Raw genomic sequence first — 18860 nt, 5'->3', positions numbered from 1 at the left:
ACGGCTAACGTTGAAAAATTGTACATCGAACAAACCTCCGATTGAAGACATTACTACAAGACGTAGCACAAAATGGCTAAAAGAGCAAGATCCGGAGACTCTAGTGGGCCTAAAAAGAAGTATAAAGTTGTCCATGCTACTATAGATCCAAATACATCCGGTATATATGCTACTTGTGCCAGAAGACATGAAAAGCAAGCATCAAGGGAGCTAATGAGCATTCTACAGGAAAAGGCGGAAGAATACTACGTTGATGAACTCAAAGCTATCGCAGAGACTGAACTCTTGAGCGACAAAGAAGATGAAGAAGAACTATCTGTGGAAGAGCAGGTGCAGAAAGAGCTAGAGCAATTGAAGAAAGGCAGTGGTCCTGTGGATACCAAAAAGAAACCGGTCCTGCAAGAGATTCAGTTGGGATGTGAATGTATGGTCTTCATCAAGACTAGAAGACCAATCAAGCCGGAATGCTTTGTCAAACGCCTAGTACAGGAACTTGCATCGTCAGAAAATACTACCAAGGTTTCGCGGTACGTCCAGAGATTGACACCCATCACTGATTCCTGCAATGCTAGTCTAACAGAATTGGAAAAACTCTGCAGAAGGGTGCTTGCTCCTCATTTCCATACTGACAAAGAGATAAAGTACAAGTTCGCGGTCGAGGTGGTAAAACGTAACTTCAACACGATAGACAAAATGGATATCATTAAACTTGTGGCGAAGGAGGTCGGTAAGAGTGGGGAGTTGGGGCACTCTGTGGACCTAAAGGACTACGACAAGCTGGTCATCGTGCAGTGCTATAAGAACAATATCGGCATGTCTGTGGTGGACAAGGATTACTCTGTGGCTCTTAAAAAGTATAACCTGCAAGAAATATATGACACCAAGCTACAAACAAAGGATGCATAGCCTCCTAACTGTCTTACTCTGGGGCGAGAACACTCTGCGGCTAGCCACGAACCAACGTATATAACGGTTGTATAATGAATGGTCCCACTAGAATGCGTAAGACTGCATGCTATACGCCATCGGCGTCTCCCAGGCCAGCCAGTCGCTATGTTTGTTCGGCAACAGTCCCATGGCGTTCAGCTTCTGCAGCCCAATTGCCATGAGCACAGCCTGGAAAAACACATACAGACACATCGCCGCCAAAACCTGCCCGTAAGCCGCCTCGTTGTTTAACAAGCCCTTAAAGGTTGACCGCACCTGTAGAACGCTCTTCACCGGCCCAGTAAGCAGCATTAGCGCCGTCATGATCGGAATGATCTGCAGGGAGGTCCCCGACATGTATGACATGAAGAAGTTCATTGGAATGGCCTTGGACGGCTGAAAGGCCAGCTGCCATGCCTTCTTGACCTGTAGCGCGTTAATCCTTTCGCGATTAGCCTCTCCCTCCTCCTTGGACACCGATCTGGTTTGGGATTTCTGCTTCTTTGAGAATCCTGGTGGCTGCGGGAGGGTATTGGAGCTAACCACAGAGATTGACTTCAAGTATTCTGGCTCCACTAGGCATCTAGCCCACGTTGGCGCCTCAGAAGACATCTGCAAAGCACAATAGCGCAAACGGATGTTCCACTCATTGCACCTAGTGCAAGGGCCGAAAAGCGCTATTAAGTATCCCGGGGCTGCTCCGGATGAAACATCACTATATACGTTCTTATGCGGAGCTCTGTCGAGCGGTGGTCTCTAGAGCTCATCGGACCAGCGCGAGCTGGTGGTGAAACGGTCCCTTCGTTTGAGGGGCCTGTGGAATCGCCTATGGTGGCATGAACAGTTCTCTTGTGTTGAGCGTCAGCGGTGCTTATATAAACTTACATGATACAATAGTAATGCGGCGTCAAAATTACCTGGTAGCAAATCTTCAAACCTATGCACGCATCTTGACGGTGAGGGCATAGACTATCAAGCCGCCCTGTACCATCGCAAAGACGACGGTCATGCCAACCGCAACGAAATGGAGGGAACCCTGTAGCACGCGGTGGTGGGTGGTACCTTTTGAGGCAAGCTTCTCGTGGCTGCCACCCGGCACAACCGAGCTGGCGCGGGAATCGTAACCTAGAACATGTACTGCATGCCCCATATTCGAATCGGTAGAGCCGACTGTGCTGGCCTTGCCGCTGGACCAACTTCGCGTGGCCGTAAGCGGCTGGGGGGGCGCGTATGTGATTCCGGGTGGCTCCGGGGCTTTCTCTCGTGTTACCATAGTTCCACTGAATTCAGTACGTACGTTACGTACATTAGCTTCGCGCCTGGTACAGAGTATTATATACAGTCTAGGCCTGTGAGAGTGCGACACGAGATTTGCGATGACGAGGCAAGCACAAGGCGCTTCTACGCCGTGCGGGCCGCCTTAATACTAGCTGCAGCGCATGGTCATCGCGCCGCCCTTCGCAGCGTTGCTCTGTGCGGCAGCGCAAGTTCTGCGAAGAACCCTTGTGCAACCGAGTTGAGCGGTATGCAAGCAGCGACCACAAGCCAGGCCCATGGTAGCAGAAGGCCTCTGCCAATGCTACATCCGCCGAATGTCGACCGGCGGTCCGCACGGAGCAGCTCCAGACCGCTCCTGTTTGGCACGTGATACCGAGGGGAGATCACCGTGCAAAAACTGCCAGGGTTGCACACAGGGTGCTGCAGACCCAATTCCGATAAGGATCCTGATGGCTGATTCAGACGTGGAGCAGGCGCCCTCGGTGTCGGTGCTCCCGCGCAATAAGATACTGATCCTGGCCCCTGCCGGTAAAGCCTACCAAGCGGAGGTTATTCGGGATCTTTTTAATATAGAAGCTTCCGAGAGCGATCGCATTGTAAGGGATGTGAAATGGAGCAACAAGTACTACGAGGTCGACTTGGACCTCTACATTGACAGCTACGAAAGCTTGCAGACGTGGGGCGCAGAATTCTGCAGCGACGAGTGTGCTGACTTGCGCGATGTTGTGGCCGGCATCTTCCTGGTCTTCGAGGAAACCGAAGACGCGGAGACCTTCCAGCAACTCATCGAGGACTGCCACTTCACAGATGAGCGGGTGCTCGTGGCGTGCGATTTGAGCTCTGCGGAACACCCCGCCTCGCTAGAGCGTGCCCTCGAAGTGCACGACGTGGCGCTTGTCAGATGGCGCGAGCGCGGCACAAACGAGCTGGGGGAACAGCAGGGGCGCGAACGTGTGCGCGAGCTGCTGGATATCCATCCCTGGAGCGAGCGTATGCTGCGTATGCACGCGTCGACCGCTGCAGCCCTCGCAGAGCTGGATCCCTTGCAGGCAGATATACCGCTCGACAGTGTGGTAACCAGGATTAAGCAAGCTAGAGAACGCTATTTAGAGATAACAGATGTTCATGCCGCTGACGAATACGCCGCACGCATAGCACACGAGCTCACGGAGCAGCTCCTGCCCGAGTGACTTAGCTCGTCAGCTGCCGACGAAAGCACTGAAGCGCCAGGGGCACGTAGGCCACCAGCACCGTGCGATTAATTATGTCAAGCTTCGGCGTCGAATGAAAGCTCGGGTTCTGTACATTCAGTAGCAGCAGGTAGAACTGGCTGATATATAGTGCGGGCTGCAGCACAAATGTGTCGGACCGCCACCACCAGGACCGCCGCCGGCGTCGCCCCCTGAATAGCCGCCCGCCGTGATGCAGTGCCTGATTCATCCCAATGCTCAGAATAAAGATCGAGTACCCAATGTTCTTCAGTACCGGCGCGTGCTCGTAGTCGTCGTAGAAATGCATCACGGCCACGAAGTACAGCATGTTGGCACACTTCAGCAGGGTCCGCGTCCAGAGTCCCTTCGTGAACCTATAAAACCAGATCATCCACAGAACCTCTAACACCGCGCTGCCGCCTAGAAGGTAGATCAAAAACCCATGTATGCCGCCCGGAACCCAGCGCGTTCCTACCAGGGGGAACAGCGCTAGCCAGCGCGCCACCAAAGCTGCGTAGAGAAACATACAAGAGAGCCTGTAAAACTGATACGCCCGAGACACCATTGAATTGGGTGTGTGCGCGGGCTTACCGGGTATCCCTTGGAGGTCTGCCATCTTCTGAGGTTTTGGCCTGTCCTTGAAAGAAGGAATGAACTTTCTGGGCGTAACATGCCTATATAAAAATCATTAATTAGAGGACACCGAAATCTCCACAACGCACAAGAGTTGATAATGCTGGCGCGCTTCGTGTGGCTTATAGCTGCGGGACTGCTTGCGATTGTAAATGGGTTCACAGCAGATGAGGCAGAAATATTCAATCTTCAAAAGGTGCTCACGGACAAGTATGGCAAGGACATGAACCTGTACCGATTCCTTAAACTCGAGAAGCTTGAGAAGTCTGATGGGCGGGAGATCACCCGGCAGATGCGGGCGCTGGCCAAGAAGTACCATCCAGACAAGAACCCGAAGTACAAGAAGCTCTACGAACGGCTACACCTGGCGGCGCAGATTCTGACGGACGGCGAGAAACGCAAGACGTACGACTACTACCTGGACTACGGGTTCCCGGAGTACCGGGTGGACAAGCGAGGATTTGTATTCCAGCGGGTGCAGCCGAAAACGTGGGTTGTGCTAGCGTTCGTGCTCGTGGCCACCAGCGCGATACACTGGACGGTGCTGAAACTGCAGCACCGGTCACGCGTGAGGCGTGTGGAGGGCTTTTTGCGCGAGGTGAAGGAGCAGGACGATACTCTTGGGCTCGGGGAAAAACGCCTGCAGCTCCAGCTGGGCGACTCTGACCCGCAGGAGGTGGTGGTGAGGTTTGGAGACGTTTTCGTGGTCCAAGAGAACAACACCGAGACGCGGATCTGCGCGGAGGAGCTGCGCGCGCCAGGACTTCTAGACACACTAATGTTTGCGCTGCCGATGTGGGCGGTTGGCCGTGTGCGCGCGCCGTTCAGAAAGCAGACGGAGCCAGAAGCACCGGTTCGCACCGAACCAGCGGCGGTCAAGAAGAAGAGCCCAAAGCCCAAGGGCAAGGGTCAGAAGTGGCAACTGCCAAACGGCAAAGTACTATACAGTAGGGCGAAAAAGGACTGACGAGGCAATGAGAAGCATCATCCATCATATATTTACAGTGGAAACTCTAGATCACTAAGTAGAAAAGTGGGTAACTACCGCTGTCTCTATCTATTTCTACCCGAAGGCTGCGAGCAGCTATTCATGCGCCGGAGGTGGGCCAAGGATAATCACGCCGTTCTTCTTGTTTTTCAGGTCGACTTCTTCTTGGCTCCTTTTGATTAGCTTTTCTTTCAACTTCTGGTGTAGATCTGCCTGCGTGGAGAACGAGTAGCCGGACAATTTCCCACCGAACTCGGGCAAATTTTCCCCAGTTTCAGTGAGTTGCTCCATTTCAGCGGCAGTGCAACCATTTTCTTCGCCCAAGTACTCACTACCGCCCAATATCTTGGAATACATCATCCTAGTGTCATTTAAAGCATCCTCCGAGTAGAATATCCAATCTGGATCCTGGAGCACCCTGTGAATATCAGGAGATATCAATTCTACTTTGTAAACCTTGGAAAACTTGACTATTTCCTCCGCAATTAGAACCAAATGGCCCATATACCCCAGGTTAGTATTATATTGTTCGTAAAAAGCATGTGAATTCTTATAACCCTGTAAGACGAGATCTCTAGTAATTGCAAAATCGGTAAAGTCTTGAGCCCTATTTTCTTCAGGCTTGACATCGATAACAAATTGTCCTGCATCTTTATTATTGAAGAGGGAATATACCAAAAAAGAATTGTATGAAAAATCCATTCTACCATTAAAAATCTGTTGAATAATGTCAAAGACCACATTATGCCAGAAGTTGTTCCATGGATGCTCAATGAATAGTTGGATTATCTTGGGCAGGAGTTGTGTATCATAAAGCTGAATTTTAAATAAGTCGCCGATAGTCGGATTATGGCGTAGCTTCGAATTTTGGTTCATGTTGAGGTAAGGAATTTCGAAAGACTCATCTATTTCCTCGTCAGCGTTATCATTAACAGCGGTTGTCTGAGTACTCATGCTCGTATTTGTAGCACAAAGGCCTGTCAACCCCTTTTCGTCGCCCTTAGTTCTATCATTACCATCATTCATATTCAATTCCGTCAACGCATCCTGTAACTGCTTAACCATGTGATTTCGTACCTCATCGCGTTCCTTAACTATCCTCTCCGCTTTCTTGGAGTTCATTAAACCCATGTTTGAGCAATGTAGCAGTTCAGCAATTAATTCGACTATTTTAAAGCGTTCAAAGCCTAGTGGTTTATACTCGATTCCCAGTTGATTTCGTATATCTTTGATACTACCATCGTTCTCTATCTCCAAGAGTACCCTTTTAAAATTAGGTAACTTTTCTGCAAACTTCTTCAGCATTCTGCCCAAATATATTGGATCTCTGGTCGATGGAGGATGCGTCTTAACACTTGTACAGAGGAGGTTTATTTGGTCGTAATCAGAGTTGTTTTTGCGAATCAATTCAATGACCACTGAAACTGCTGTAGTCAATGCATGCCCTCTCTTATTAATGATGGCATCCAAAAAGCAATCAATGCTTTCTTCCGAGCACAACTGCCTCGTTAGTGCATTCGGCCCGATAGATAACTCATCGAGGGGAGCATTGGTAGAGATAGAAATCAACGCTTTCATCAAATCACCCGCACAGGCCTGTATATCAGCAGAGTATTTGTGGTTGTCCAGAAATGACAACATTTTAGGTATTAGTCCTTGGTCATACACCAGCTCTATTATGCCTGTCGGGGATTCCTGTTTATCTGTGGAAATAATTTTTAAGAAAAAATCCATCAGCACTGATATCTCAAGATGCTGTAAGAACTCATCCACTAGGGACTCGCGAGCCCTTATGAAGTTCAAGAGCTGATCCTGTCTTGTCAGAAGCAGATTTTGGTTTATTTTCAAAAATATTGGTACTAGCGGCGACTTTTCGGCCTTAAAATCCTTGTGATTAAGTACCGACCAAATCTTGGACAGGTGAGAAGGGTCTTTGACGAGAGACTCTGAGATCAGCCAGATGTCCAAGGCAAATATCTCTGAAATAGTGTTCACCCTGTTTAGAAGCGAAGACTGACGTGTATCTCTGCGACCGTGCAAGAAGGGAAGGATGGCATCATCCCCCTCGTGCGAAGGAGGTTCCGGGGACACGCCCTTCTTTATGAATTCGGAGTCCTGGCCCTCAAGGAACCCTGCCTGTTGAGGGGGCAGAAAATCGTCGTGTTGTTCGTTTTCCTGCTCGTGACCGGGCGTTCGTGTTTCGTCGTTTTCCTTCTGCTCTTCATTAACTCTATCTATGCAAAACATCAATTGGTCGATTAGGTATTCGATATTATCTATTTTGTTGCCATCCGTGTCATAGAAAAACCCAAAGCACACAAAATCCAATAACGTATTATTCTGTCTCGTTAGTTCGTTCAAAAGCTCGCTCTCCTTTAAAATGCTGTCGATGAACGAGTAGTTGAGTGAAAACTTCGTCAGCGGCGCCTCGTCGCTGTCTGCAAGTTCCTCTGTGCATATCGACACCGCAGACGATAGTGCCGATGGCACACAGGGCGCAGACGAAACCGTGCCCTGCTCCGAGCTGTTCGGGTTGTGGTAAACGGGCCTCATCGCGTCCCCACCCTCCGTGCGCTGCAGGCTGTCCCGCGCGCCGCCGCTGGCGCCCCCACCGTTCGTGCTGCGCTCCTTCACAATCCGCCCGGCTGCCGGCGCGGCTGGCCCGCCACCGGCCTCCCGCTCCCCAGACTCTCCCGCCCCATCCTCCTCCAGAGAATGCAGCACCCGAAAGTAGTCGTCCAGGATCCGGTTAATGTTGGAGTTGTTCACGTTCTGTCCAAACGGCCAGAACGACATCCCTGCTACTGCTTTTCCTTCCCGCAGCGTTCCTCGCCTCTTCTCTACTTGAATATGAAGCCCGCCTACACGGTGGTCTCTGATTTTCTGCGCCCAGCTTAATTCCCCGAGAAATCACTTGCCTCGCTCTTTCCACGTGGGAAGCTGTTCCGCACGCTTGTATAGCTGACCTCGATATCTACCTAAGCACCGTCAGCAACCGGCTCACCAGCTCAGCAACTGGGCATACGGTGGAAGTAGACATACTGGTCCCGCTTTACCCTCCTTGTAAAAAATTCTGATTGGGCAAAGGTTGCTGGGTTTTGTCACGTGACCAGATTTATCTTGGAGCCGTGTGCTAGCGTGGCAATGATGACCTTGATGGAGCCTTGTGCAGCCTTGATCAGGATAGCAAAGCTGTTCCTTATGTTTTGTCCTGGATCTGGCTCAATAGCCGTTTGCTACGTTTGTGCGCGTTTAGTTTTGCACCGCCTCCATGGTAACAGCAGCAAACAGACATACAAAGCAACCAAGCGATCAGCCAACAGCTGAGTTCTGATTCGATGAGAGCTATTAGTAAACTTTTTGTGTTTACGGTGCTGGTCCTGGGATCGTTACAGTACTACTGTGGACGCTACGGCGCGTGCCCCGCGCAGATTGCAGTGATAAGCCATTATACGTGGCCTTGCACGTACGCGCCGGCAGTACGGGATAAATTAGGGAAGGCCAGCGAGTGGTACGGGGCCAATGCGGCTCCGCATGTGTCGGTGGCGAGCGGGTGGATGCAAGGGAAGGTGATGCCGCACCTGACGAAAGTATCCCAGTGGACGGAGAAGCATGTACAACCGCGGATGCGGCAGGCTGGCGCGGACGCGATAGTAACAGCGCGCGTGGCATGGAATGTCGTACAGCAGTACCAGCGGCGGCATGTGGTGCCTCTGACAGGGCGACTGCTGGCGAAGTGTCCGTGTCTCGAGAGGTGGGCCGAACAAGCTGCGCGCGGCTGGCAGTGGCTCTGCAAGCATGCTCGGGCGCTAGCCACAGCAGTACAGCAGCAGTATCCTGCGTTTGTGGCGCATATGGGGGGCATATGGGAGCCTTTGCACGGCGCCTACAACCGGATCTATCTGGACTTGGGCCGCCCAGTGCAGGAGAAGACGTCCGAGGACGCGAGTGCGGCGCCCGGGGGGACTCAGTACATCACATCCACTATCACAATGACCATGACTTCGCTCGATGAACTCGTGACGGTAACCGCGGAGGACGGTCTGTCTGACGTGGTGGAGGCGTCCTTCAAGGACCTAGTTGCCGACGAGTTCAGTGCGTGGCAGCAGGCCATCGAGCGGAAGGCAGACAGCGTGCTCCAGGCTTTCACAGAGGAGGTTGGGGAGTTTGAGATGCAGCAGCACGAAGCTGTTGCGCCCAAATTCCGCGCACTGCTCAAGCATATCTCCGCCAAGAGCCAGGAACATTATGCCAAGATCAACCAGGCGATTCGCGACATCAACAGCACGATGGAGCTGGATCCCGCGACTAACCAGACCATCTGGTTCGATGCGCATGGCACCCAGCTGCACCAGTACATTACTAGGCCGCTCATGCGTGAGTACTTCTCCCAGGCCAACGACGAGTTGGCCAATATTACAAACCACATCCGTGCCGAACTACGCGAGGTTGTCGACTCCGTCAACGGGCAGGTCGACGTGATCCGCCAGGAGCACATCGAGGTCTACGAGGAATGGGCCGACGTCATGGTTTCGGAGTGGTCCCGCCGCATGGCCTACATCGACGTTGTCGACCGTGATCTGGAGGCCGAGGCCGAGCGCAATCGCAACTGGAAGCGCTTTTTGAAGCTCAAGAAGCGGGTCATCAAAGTGCGCGACCAACTACTGGAGCACCCCGTCAAGTTCAACCAGCTCGAGACGTTTCTGAAGGAGATACAGTCCACGCTCCGTATTTTGGCTCAGGAGAACGGCGAGTATCTCTACATCCTGCGTTCCAAAGCCAATCTGTCCTTCCAGGAACGCGAGAAGAATGACCGCCTCCGCGAGCAGCACGAGCAAGAGGCCCGCGAGATGACTCTCCGTGAGCAACTGTCGACAGAGCTTGCTGCCAACGGCACTGAGGTCATTATAGACACCTTCGAGGTGGACCTCGACCAGCTGCTCCGTTCCAACTCAACCTCCTGGTCAGTGCCTCCTGCAGATGCCCGCGCCGAGCCTGCCAGCGGTAGTCCGATCCAGCAAGCCGCTTCGGAGGCAGCACAGCAGCCTAGCGTCTAGAGCCAAGCCTGTAGACAGTGACTTTTTCGCCAACCAACTCCTCGAGCGAGGGCAATACGTAGATACATAAACCTCCCTGCAACGCATACGGCAAGAGGAGCCCAAATCTACCAATTTTTCGCACATGCTTAGCAACAAGTATGTGAGCCTTTACCGTCACTTGCATGAAGCGAAAGGTGTACTTCGTCATCATGCTGATGGAATCACATGGGAAAATTTTTACTCTCGGTGCAATACGAAAAAATATAAAAGACAGAATGAAAATCTTGCAATGCTTGGATCGTCCTTGTCAGTCTGTAATCGCTGCTCATTCCTGTGCGTCGACCCTCCCCCGTTAAGATGTCTATTCCAGCTCAAAACTACAAAGTCGCTGACCTATCCTTGGCTGCCTTCGGCAGAAAGGAAATCGAGCTTTCCGAGCACGAAATGCCTGGTTTGATGGCCATCAGAAAGGCGTACGGTGATGCGCAGCCTTTGAAGGGCGCCCGCATTGCCGGTTGCTTGCACATGACGATCCAGACCGCTGTCTTGATCGAGACGCTTGTCGCGCTAGGTGCTGAGGTCACGTGGACGTCGTGCAACATCTACTCCACGCAGGACCACGCAGCCGCTGCGATTGCGGCCTCCGGCGTGCCAGTGTTTGCCTGGAAGGGTGAAACCGAGGAGGAATACTTGTGGTGCATTGAGCAGCAGCTATTTGCATTCAAGGATGGCAAGAAGCTAAACCTGATCCTGGACGATGGTGGCGACTTGACTACCTTGGTGCACGAGAAGTACCCAGAGATGTTGGACGACTGTTTCGGTGTCTCCGAGGAGACCACCACCGGTGTCCACCACTTGTACCGTATGTTGAAGGAGGGCAAGTTGAAGGTGCCAGCCATCAACGTCAACGACTCCGTGACCAAGTCCAAGTTCGACAACTTGTACGGCTGCAGAGAGTCCCTTGTCGACGGTTTGAAGAGAGCCACTGACGTGATGTTGGCCGGTAAGGTCGCCGTCGTTGCCGGCTACGGTGATGTCGGTAAGGGCTGTGCCGCTGCCTTGAGAGGCATGGGTGCCCGTGTGATTGTCACCGAGATCGACCCTATCAACGCCTTGCAGGCTGCTATGGAGGGCTATCAGGTCACCACTATGGACCAGTGCGCCAGCTACGGCCAGGTTTTTGTCACCACCACCGGCTGCAGAGACATCATCAAGAAGGAGCACTTCTTGGCCATGCCTGAGGACGCCATTGTGTGCAACATCGGCCACTTCGACATCGAGATCGACGTCGCCTGGCTAAAGGCCAACGCCGTCGAGGCCGTCAACATTAAGCCACAAGTCGACCGCTACTTGCTTTCCTCCGGCAGACACGTCATCCTGCTTGCCGATGGTAGACTAGTCAACCTAGGCTGTGCCACTGGCCACTCCTCGTTTGTCATGTCTTGCTCTTTCTCCAACCAGGTCTTGGCACAGATTGCTCTCTTCAAGGCCAATGATGAGGCCTTCAGACAGAAGTACATTGAGTTCCAGAAGACCGGCCCATTCGACATCGGCGTGCACGTCCTACCTAAGATTTTGGACGAGGCCGTCGCCAAGTTCCACCTTGACAAGTTGGGTGTTAAGTTGACCAAGCTTTCTTCTACTCAATCTGAGTACCTAGGTATCCCAGAGGAGGGTCCATTCAAGGCCGACCACTACAGATACTAAGTGTCTTCTCTACCTGGACCATTCTACACTCAACTGTGTCTGGTTACCAGCTATGCTTCGGATTGTCAGTCCACATTCACGACACGACCTCGGTTTAACTAGTGATGTATAATATATATGATGGTGCTTCGCGATAGCGGGGCTCTTTTAATGACCTTCAACAGTGTACACTATGCTTCTCCCGGCCGATGCCGTCGGACAGCTTATGATACTTCAAAGCCGGGTAATAATATTTTGAATATGTTGTTCGGATATTAAGGGATTGGCGTAAAGCTAGGCTTAAGACAAGTGACACAAGAAGGTGGTGTTAAACAACAGTGAAGTTTAAAACAGGTAATTTGGTACCGAGCAACAGCATGTCGTTGTTTATGGATGAGATCGATCACCAATATGTGAAGGCGTTGTTTCCGCACTATTTGTTGGAGCAGCCGATGGCATATGAACTTTGGAAGCTGTACTTCCAACACAAGAAACTCTTCAACAAACTGAAACTGAAGCGGCGCGTTATTCCTAACTACACGGAAAATGGAGAGACTGAGCTGTACCGGCGGTCGACGAAGTTGACGTATGCTACACGAAAGGTAATTTGGGAAAAGCTCTCGCAGTTGGGGGTTCTTGGAATTATACCGTACGACTCTGCGACAGACGAGTATTTGGTGCAGGTGTACAAGTACTTCTACACTACGCATAACGACCGGCTGGCCGGCGGAGACCGTTTGCTACGGGAGGGTGAGGCCACGGGCGGAACAGCCGGGCGGGACGAGGACGTGGCGATGGAGGAGCGCGGCGAGGACTACGACGAGGAAGATGCGGACGACTACGAGCAGTCTTCGGATGCTCTGCCCTCGGACAGCGATGAGTCTGCGCTTGTGGTGCAGCCGACGCAATCTGTGGAGCCGGACCATGGGGCAGAGCTAGACGGCGGTGCCGATGTGGAAGCGTTCTACCCTGCAATCACGGACTCGAAGCACTCCACGAAACGTAAGGGCAACCCCCTTTTCTCAGACGTATACTCCTCGATAGGCTATCCTTTGCCCCACCTCTGGACCACACAGTCGAACAACTCAGTTTTGGTCTCAACAGACGGTTTCACAAACTTGCGGCCTAACCCCAACTGGCAGCTCTACTCTGGCTATGACAACAGCCCTATTGTAAATAATAGGCTACGGACTTCAGTTAATAACCAGAAGCAGCAGTGGGCTTCCACCTGGGCGAATGCTTGTATTAATCATAAGAAAGTGGCTATCTTTTACTATGAAATTAAGGTACTATCGGTGACCAGCGCGCAGTCAGGCCAAACCTGCAATATCAATATTGGATTTAAGGACTGGTCAAAAGTCGCGTCAAATGCTGGCGAAGCAAACACTAGCGATCCACCTTCGAGGGACCCGGGTGAATTTTCTGCCTTGAACCGGCAAACTTCCAACATATTAAGAGGGCCTTTTGAGGGTTCCAGGCCAACTTCGCAACAGAGTAGCACTGGTAAGGATGTCTACATTTACAACGGGTCGGACGGTTACATAAATGACGGCTCTTTGTTCAAGTCGTACTCGAAGCCCTATGGTCGAGACGACGTGATCGGATGTGGCATTAACTATGTCGATGGTACAATTTTCTTTACCAAGAACGGCATACATCTTGGCACTGCATTCAAGGATGTTGCGCATTTAGACCTCGTTCCTTATGTTTCATTAAAACCCGCTAATTCGATCAGAACAAACTTCGGGTTGTACGAGGAGTTCTTGTTTGATATTGTTGGTTACCAGAATCATTGGAAGGCGAAGGCATATCATAATATATTTACCGCCATCTCTGGCGGAGAGGAGAGTGATTTTGGTTTCGAAGATGATGACGAAAGTGAGGAAAACGCAGGCGATCACCTTGATGCAGATGTTCAGATGAACGATACCAATGCCGGAGTCGGACAAGACTATGACGATATCAATAATTCCACGCTGGAAAGAAACCAACAGGAATCACATACAGATGGGTTCTTGTTGAGTTGGGACACCAGGTTTAGTGGCGGTCAGCTATATAAACCAGACAAAGATAAAATAAACAACATTAGTGGGACGGACGACTCCATACCATGCACTTTAAATACGATGATCAATGACTATCTAATTCACCACGGGCTCATTGATGTTGCCAAAGGGTTTCTGAAGGACCTCCAGAAAGATTGTATCCCAAACAATAATGAGGAGCGAACAAGATCCGTAATTCGACACCATGAACGCCAAATTAAACGTGAAGAAGAGAACTTAAAGATACGTCAGGATATTCGGCTGTTGATTAAAGATGGCGACATTCCTCGCTGCATCAAGTATATAGATTCTAAGTTTCCTGGTCTTTTAACAAAACACGTTGAATTGGCGTTTGAATTCAAGGTGGCAGAATACTTACTCGCAATAATGAAGCTAGAGCAGGTAACTATCGACTATGTTCTTCAAAAGGGACTAGAGATCTCTAACGAGTTCATATACAATGAGAAATTGTCGCAGGAGCTCCGGCAAAAGTTTAAGGCGCACTTTGGAGACATATCGGCGTTAATGGCGTACGATAACCCACTGGTTGAGTGCCCTAAGGAATTAGCGGTGTATCTCACCCCATCTTACCTACAGGATAGGCTTTTCCAGCTTGTGAACACCACCATTTTGATGTTCCTAAAGAAGAAGAGCGAGTCATCCCTCGAAAACATGATCAGCTATACACGCGCAATGGTAAACACGTTGATGGAGTATGGCGACCAGCCCGGCTCCTCCAACTCAGACTCACAAGAGCGTTATTACAAGTTGGTAAATATCGATGAAGACCTTTTGAACTTGTAAGTCCCTCGTGATGACGCGCACAGCCACCCGCAGCCGGTATAACAGTATATATCATTCATAATCTCAACCTCTTCCCCTCAACCCCGCAATGCCCTCGGTCTAGCATACGTCCCCGCAACCTCAAACGTAAACGCCGAACGAGTTAGCGAGGAAGATGCTTGCAAGCCCAAACAGCAGAGATCCCACAAGACCCAAGGGGATAAAAATCAACAGAGGCACAGCAAGCCCCTTAGAACGATTAGCACTTACGATCGCGCCCAAGATGCACAGCATCGAGATCACAAGAGCTGTAGCGCCATAGTACGGCTGCTTTTCTAAGGGGACCATTGGTGAGAAATCTGCGCCATTCTGGAACTGTTTCTGTAATTGAGTTAGTACTCCATTCTTGGAGCAGTTTCCTAAAATCCATGAACATACATAGAGCTTCTCATATGACATCTTGAATCTTTCGTGCAACTACTCTCCCGTAGTATGCACACTGTATTTGTACGTGGCTAAAAACTTTTTTCCCATATGAACCACCCGCACAGCGGAGTTCATCGCCACTGCAGAGCGAATGTTGGCTGCCATCCGACGGCCTCTGGCCACTAGGCAACTGCTGCTGAGACATGCCAGTACAGAGGCATATACGCCACCAGAATACCGGGATTTAAATGCACAAACCTGGGCCAAATTGTCCGAGCCAGTGCGCGAAGAGCTGATAGAGTATTTCGCCTGGCGTATGGAAGACCGCTGGCACACGATATCGCGGGATGAAGCTCGTGCCGCTTACTTCATCGGATACGGGACATGGGGCCCACGTGCTGCGAAGGGCAATCCAACGCAACAACCTCCCGCGGGGGAGCTTGTGGGTAGGGCTATATTCTCGTTGGTGCTCTTCTCCGCGCTAGGTGTAGCAGCATTCAATCACGTGACCGACAAGCGCGTCCACGCGGCACTCGCGAGGCTCGAGGTGTCCGATGTATAAGTTATCCGTATTATACTATATGCAATTACACACCGCTAGACATTCCGGAGGTAGTGGGTGGGGCATTGGTAGCCCGTGGGGTTGTTCGTTAGATAGCGCTGGTGGTATTCTTCCGCGTCGTAGAAAGACTCAGCAAGGGCCACCTCGGTCTTAATGCAGTTGGCCCAGCGAGGCTGCCAGCGCTCAAGGATCTGGCGCACCTGGCTCAAGTCCTCGTCGGAATGCGCATACAACGCACTGCGGTACTGGGTGCCCACATCAGGGCCCTGGGCATTAAGCGTGGTGGGGTCGTGCATGCGGAAAAAGAAATCACAAAGCTCACTCAATCCCAACACCTCGGGATCGAAAGCGACCTGGACCACCTCTGCGAAATTGGTGTTACCTACACAAACTCGCTCGTATGTGACGCCCTTCGTGTCGGTAGGAACATTGCCATTGGCGTATCCTGCCACCAGGTCCACGATCTTGTGCCCGAGGTGCTTACGAAGCATGTGCTCTGTTCCCCAGAAGCATCCGGCAGCCAATGTCAACAGCTTGTGTTTTTGAGGACTGAATTTGAGAGAGGGAGACACTGGTGCAGCTGGCGGTGGTGTATCGAATGTCATCGTGTCAACGTGCTCTCCTGTGTGGGTCCTGATCAATGTGTCATGGAGCTGAATATATATCTGTGTTAGCGCCAGGCGATGAGCCACAGTTTTTCTATTGGAAATGACTAAGCGGAAAAGAAAGTCACGGGATATGACTGTGGCGCCGGCAGCTAGTCTTGTGCGAAGCTGTCGAAAGACAGACGCCGCCTTGCGTTTGTCGTCCCCTGGTTCGGTGAGACACATCCCGTATGGCTGCGGACGCCACAGAAGACACGGCCTGTGCGGTCACCTGCCCTAACGTTTACGCCGGGGATCACTGTCTCCAGTAGCACGGGGAGGTCATGGTAGTCAAGGATAGTGTCCGTCGAACCTGTAGTAGCAAGCAAGAATTCGCGGTAGCGGCGCCACAGTATTGATTGGTGTACTTCGGATCCCTCAGCGCGCTCAAATCCAGCCGCAAACCATGCTTTAAGCCGCGCTGGCTCCCGTAGGCATGCTAGTGCAGTGACATCGGCAATTGAGGGCCTTTGTTCTGTGGAGCCGCTCACGTCACGTGAAAAAGGACGCCACAAGGGCGTCAGCGTCGGCGCCACGACTGAGGTCTCGGAAAATTCATAAGAGCTATCATCTGAGTCAAGCGTAATTATTGGGGTTTCGCTGCCTGTTGTGGGCTTTTGGCGTTTAACGGGGGATGAAGATTGGTCTAAGTAGTCGTCTAAAGTCCTTTTCTGCGGTGAACGCGTTAGTAACCCCACTTTGGTTGGGCTCTTTTGCACACGGGCGGCATCTGTTTTAAACTCCTCAACAAGGCGATGCGTCCTGGGTAATAATCCCTGGGCAATCCACATAGCATAAGGAAAGGTTTCGATATCAAGCTGTCTGCGCGAGGGGCTGCGTTTGCGGGGCGACACACCTTGCGATGGTACTGGTGGTGATGGCACGTCTGAAAGAAAGCTGCGGTAACGGACTCTCCACAAGGGTATCAAAACGCTGTGCACCTCCAAAACCTTTTCCTCTGTGATCTTGGCGGTATTTTTGATATCATCGTAAAGAAGGTGTTTTAGGAGCGCACTATTATGTACAAGGAAGTGATACCACGAGTCAAAATCCTTCAATAATGAGGGTATACGCATGGTAGTCAGGGTGCTGTATGCGCTCTTTAGCGTCACAAACGGGCCTGTCGCACTATTGGATGCTCCCCGAACGAATAGTGATTTCCTGAAGTCCTTGCGGGTCACTTTCGGGTTGTAGTAGCTCTGTAGTACTCCCACTGGCGGCCACCAGATAGTGTCCGAAGCATGATCCTTCTGGAAATACTTTAGATCCTGACCAAATATATCCTTCGTATGCATTCTACATGCCTCTAGTAGCACTGTCTTAAATGTGACGTACTGCGGCGGGTCCACGCCCGCATCCTCGGGTATTGTGGAGCACATATTCCAGAAGTGGTTAGCAAAGCGGCCATTTGACCACTGTGTTAGCGCCCATGCACGCTTGTATCCAAGGTGCTGCAGTCCAGTGCCATAATCAGCTCCAGTCAGAATTGCAAAAAGTGCGAATGCCTTGCGGCTGAAGGTCGGATGTTCTTCGGTTGCCGCTCTTATGTCAACCACAGTTACAAAGTATTCGGAGACGTGCTTCTTCACAGGACTAACACCACTACTTGGAAGATCTTGGGCATGCTTAGAGAAGTTGCGCAAGATCCTGCTTGCGCCGAATATAGCCGCATCGGAGTCATTTGTAAGGATGTAGTCCACGGATCCTGCAACCTGCAGTGCTGCGCACTCTGCCTCCCCTTCTCCTGCCGCAGTTATATAGTCAACATTAAATGCTCGGCATATTCCACCTGCCAGGTCGACAACAGAATGCAATTGATGAGGCAACTGTGGTGAACGTCCACGTGGACTGTATCTTGCTTCAGTCTGTTGCCCAGTGCCACGTTTCTTCCAATAGTGCTGTTTATATATAGGTTTCTCGTCGCCATCGAATACTAAAACGAAGTCAAGGTCCAGGGAAATAAGGTCACGTAACTTCGTGACGAAGTTCAGTATGGCCTTTCGCGGGGCTGGCCAAACCGCGGACGTAGAACGTTCTTCTTGTTGCACATTAAACAAAAACCCACATTCAAATAGCCACTGGAATGCATCAACTGCAATTTTTGGTGACCTTCCATGCTCTTTCTTGAAGTTCGCCACGAAACAGCGGAATGGTAAACGCTCTGGTTTGGTATAATGCTTTATTATGTCCCAGAGTTCACTACTCCCCATTATATCCCATAAGTGGTATACAAAGTGGGGAATAAACTGGTAACTCAATGACGTCAAAGCAGTTTAATCACCCTGGAACTACGTATACGTACAACTGAATCCGCTCCTGTTGCTACAGTCTTGTTTAAACATAGCTTGTTTACTTTGGTATATCAATTTCTGACGAGAAAATAACCATCCGGTGATGTAAACATCATTAATCCGTCCGCCAAACCGGAAAAAGAGTACAAGGACTAGCTTATATGTCTCGTACAATGACAAACCAGTTTGGTTTGCTTGATTTTATTATCAGATATATATATTTAACTAGATTACAAATGATTAATGTATTAGTATTACCAGACCAAGTTCCGAGCAGATAGGGAAGCTGTTGTTCCAGCATGATTCCCCTGTACCGCAGTTCAAATTGTATTGACCGAGTAGGTGAA

The 18860-nt window shown here is 50.9% G+C and overlaps 13 protein-coding genes across 13 annotated transcripts; 7 read left to right on the top strand and 6 right to left on the bottom strand.

Moving 5' to 3' along the window:
* Window positions 1-72: 72 nt before the first annotated feature.
* TAN1 (putative tRNA acetyltransferase) lies at window positions 73-906 on the top strand (the record flags this gene model as incomplete). The annotated part of the gene is made up of 1 exon (NM_211152.1): window positions 73-906. The coding sequence occupies one exon, from the start codon at window positions 73-75 to the stop codon at window positions 904-906; it is 834 nt and encodes a 277-aa protein (NP_985797.1).
* Window positions 907-993: 87 nt separating this feature from the next.
* Window positions 994-1539, bottom strand: EMC4 (chaperone EMC4; the record flags this gene model as incomplete). Its single annotated transcript, NM_211151.1, has 1 exon — window positions 994-1539. The coding sequence occupies one exon, from the start codon at window positions 1537-1539 to the stop codon at window positions 994-996; it is 546 nt and encodes a 181-aa protein (NP_985796.1).
* Window positions 1540-2480: 941 nt separating this feature from the next.
* IRC6 (Irc6p) lies at window positions 2481-3395 on the top strand (the record flags this gene model as incomplete). The annotated part of the gene is made up of 1 exon (NM_211150.1): window positions 2481-3395. One exon carries the CDS (start codon window positions 2481-2483, stop codon window positions 3393-3395), a length of 915 nt encoding a protein of 304 aa, NP_985795.1.
* Window position 3396: 1 nt separating this feature from the next.
* On the bottom strand, window positions 3397-4032 carry KEG1 (Keg1p; the record flags this gene model as incomplete). The annotated part of the gene is made up of 1 exon (NM_211149.1): window positions 3397-4032. One exon carries the CDS (start codon window positions 4030-4032, stop codon window positions 3397-3399), a length of 636 nt encoding a protein of 211 aa, NP_985794.1.
* Window positions 4033-4149: 117 nt separating this feature from the next.
* Window positions 4150-5016, top strand: ERJ5 (Erj5p; the record flags this gene model as incomplete). Its single annotated transcript, NM_211148.1, has 1 exon — window positions 4150-5016. One exon carries the CDS (start codon window positions 4150-4152, stop codon window positions 5014-5016), a length of 867 nt encoding a protein of 288 aa, NP_985793.1.
* Window positions 5017-5133: 117 nt separating this feature from the next.
* Window positions 5134-7833, bottom strand: AGOS_AFR245W (SAPS family protein; the record flags this gene model as incomplete). Its single annotated transcript, NM_211147.2, has 1 exon — window positions 5134-7833. The coding sequence occupies one exon, from the start codon at window positions 7831-7833 to the stop codon at window positions 5134-5136; it is 2700 nt and encodes an 899-aa protein (NP_985792.2).
* Window positions 7834-8375: 542 nt separating this feature from the next.
* AGOS_AFR244C (AFR244Cp) lies at window positions 8376-10094 on the top strand (the record flags this gene model as incomplete). Its single annotated transcript, NM_211146.1, has 1 exon — window positions 8376-10094. One exon carries the CDS (start codon window positions 8376-8378, stop codon window positions 10092-10094), a length of 1719 nt encoding a protein of 572 aa, NP_985791.1.
* A 339-nt stretch (window positions 10095-10433) lies between these two features.
* Window positions 10434-11783, top strand: SAH1 (adenosylhomocysteinase; the record flags this gene model as incomplete). Its single annotated transcript, NM_211145.1, has 1 exon — window positions 10434-11783. One exon carries the CDS (start codon window positions 10434-10436, stop codon window positions 11781-11783), a length of 1350 nt encoding a protein of 449 aa, NP_985790.1.
* Window positions 11784-12139: 356 nt separating this feature from the next.
* Window positions 12140-14611, top strand: VID30 (glucose-induced degradation complex subunit VID30; the record flags this gene model as incomplete). Its single annotated transcript, NM_211144.1, has 1 exon — window positions 12140-14611. The coding sequence occupies one exon, from the start codon at window positions 12140-12142 to the stop codon at window positions 14609-14611; it is 2472 nt and encodes an 823-aa protein (NP_985789.1).
* Window positions 14612-14731: 120 nt separating this feature from the next.
* On the bottom strand, window positions 14732-15049 carry OST5 (dolichyl-diphosphooligosaccharide--protein glycotransferase subunit; the record flags this gene model as incomplete). The annotated part of the gene is made up of 2 exons (NM_211143.2): window positions 14732-14971; window positions 15029-15049. The coding sequence occupies 2 exons, from the start codon at window positions 15047-15049 to the stop codon at window positions 14732-14734; spliced, it is 261 nt and encodes an 86-aa protein (NP_985788.2).
* A 118-nt stretch (window positions 15050-15167) lies between these two features.
* MTC3 (Mtc3p) lies at window positions 15168-15578 on the top strand (the record flags this gene model as incomplete). Its single annotated transcript, NM_211142.1, has 1 exon — window positions 15168-15578. One exon carries the CDS (start codon window positions 15168-15170, stop codon window positions 15576-15578), a length of 411 nt encoding a protein of 136 aa, NP_985787.1.
* Window positions 15579-15613: 35 nt separating this feature from the next.
* On the bottom strand, window positions 15614-16183 carry MXR1 (peptide-methionine-S-sulfoxide reductase; the record flags this gene model as incomplete). The annotated part of the gene is made up of 1 exon (NM_211141.2): window positions 15614-16183. The coding sequence occupies one exon, from the start codon at window positions 16181-16183 to the stop codon at window positions 15614-15616; it is 570 nt and encodes a 189-aa protein (NP_985786.2).
* A 152-nt stretch (window positions 16184-16335) lies between these two features.
* Window positions 16336-18432, bottom strand: YEN1 (crossover junction endodeoxyribonuclease; the record flags this gene model as incomplete). Its single annotated transcript, NM_211140.1, has 1 exon — window positions 16336-18432. One exon carries the CDS (start codon window positions 18430-18432, stop codon window positions 16336-16338), a length of 2097 nt encoding a protein of 698 aa, NP_985785.1.
* Window positions 18433-18860: the final 428 nt, after the last annotated feature.

The sequence above is a fragment of the Eremothecium gossypii genome, chromosome VI (genome assembly GCF_000091025.4).
Source record: "Eremothecium gossypii ATCC 10895 chromosome VI, complete sequence".
NCBI lineage: Eukaryota > Fungi > Ascomycota > Saccharomycetes > Saccharomycetales > Saccharomycetaceae > Eremothecium > Eremothecium gossypii.
Note: the sequence above shows the minus strand (reverse complement) of the source record. Positions and strands in the feature narration are given on the sequence as shown.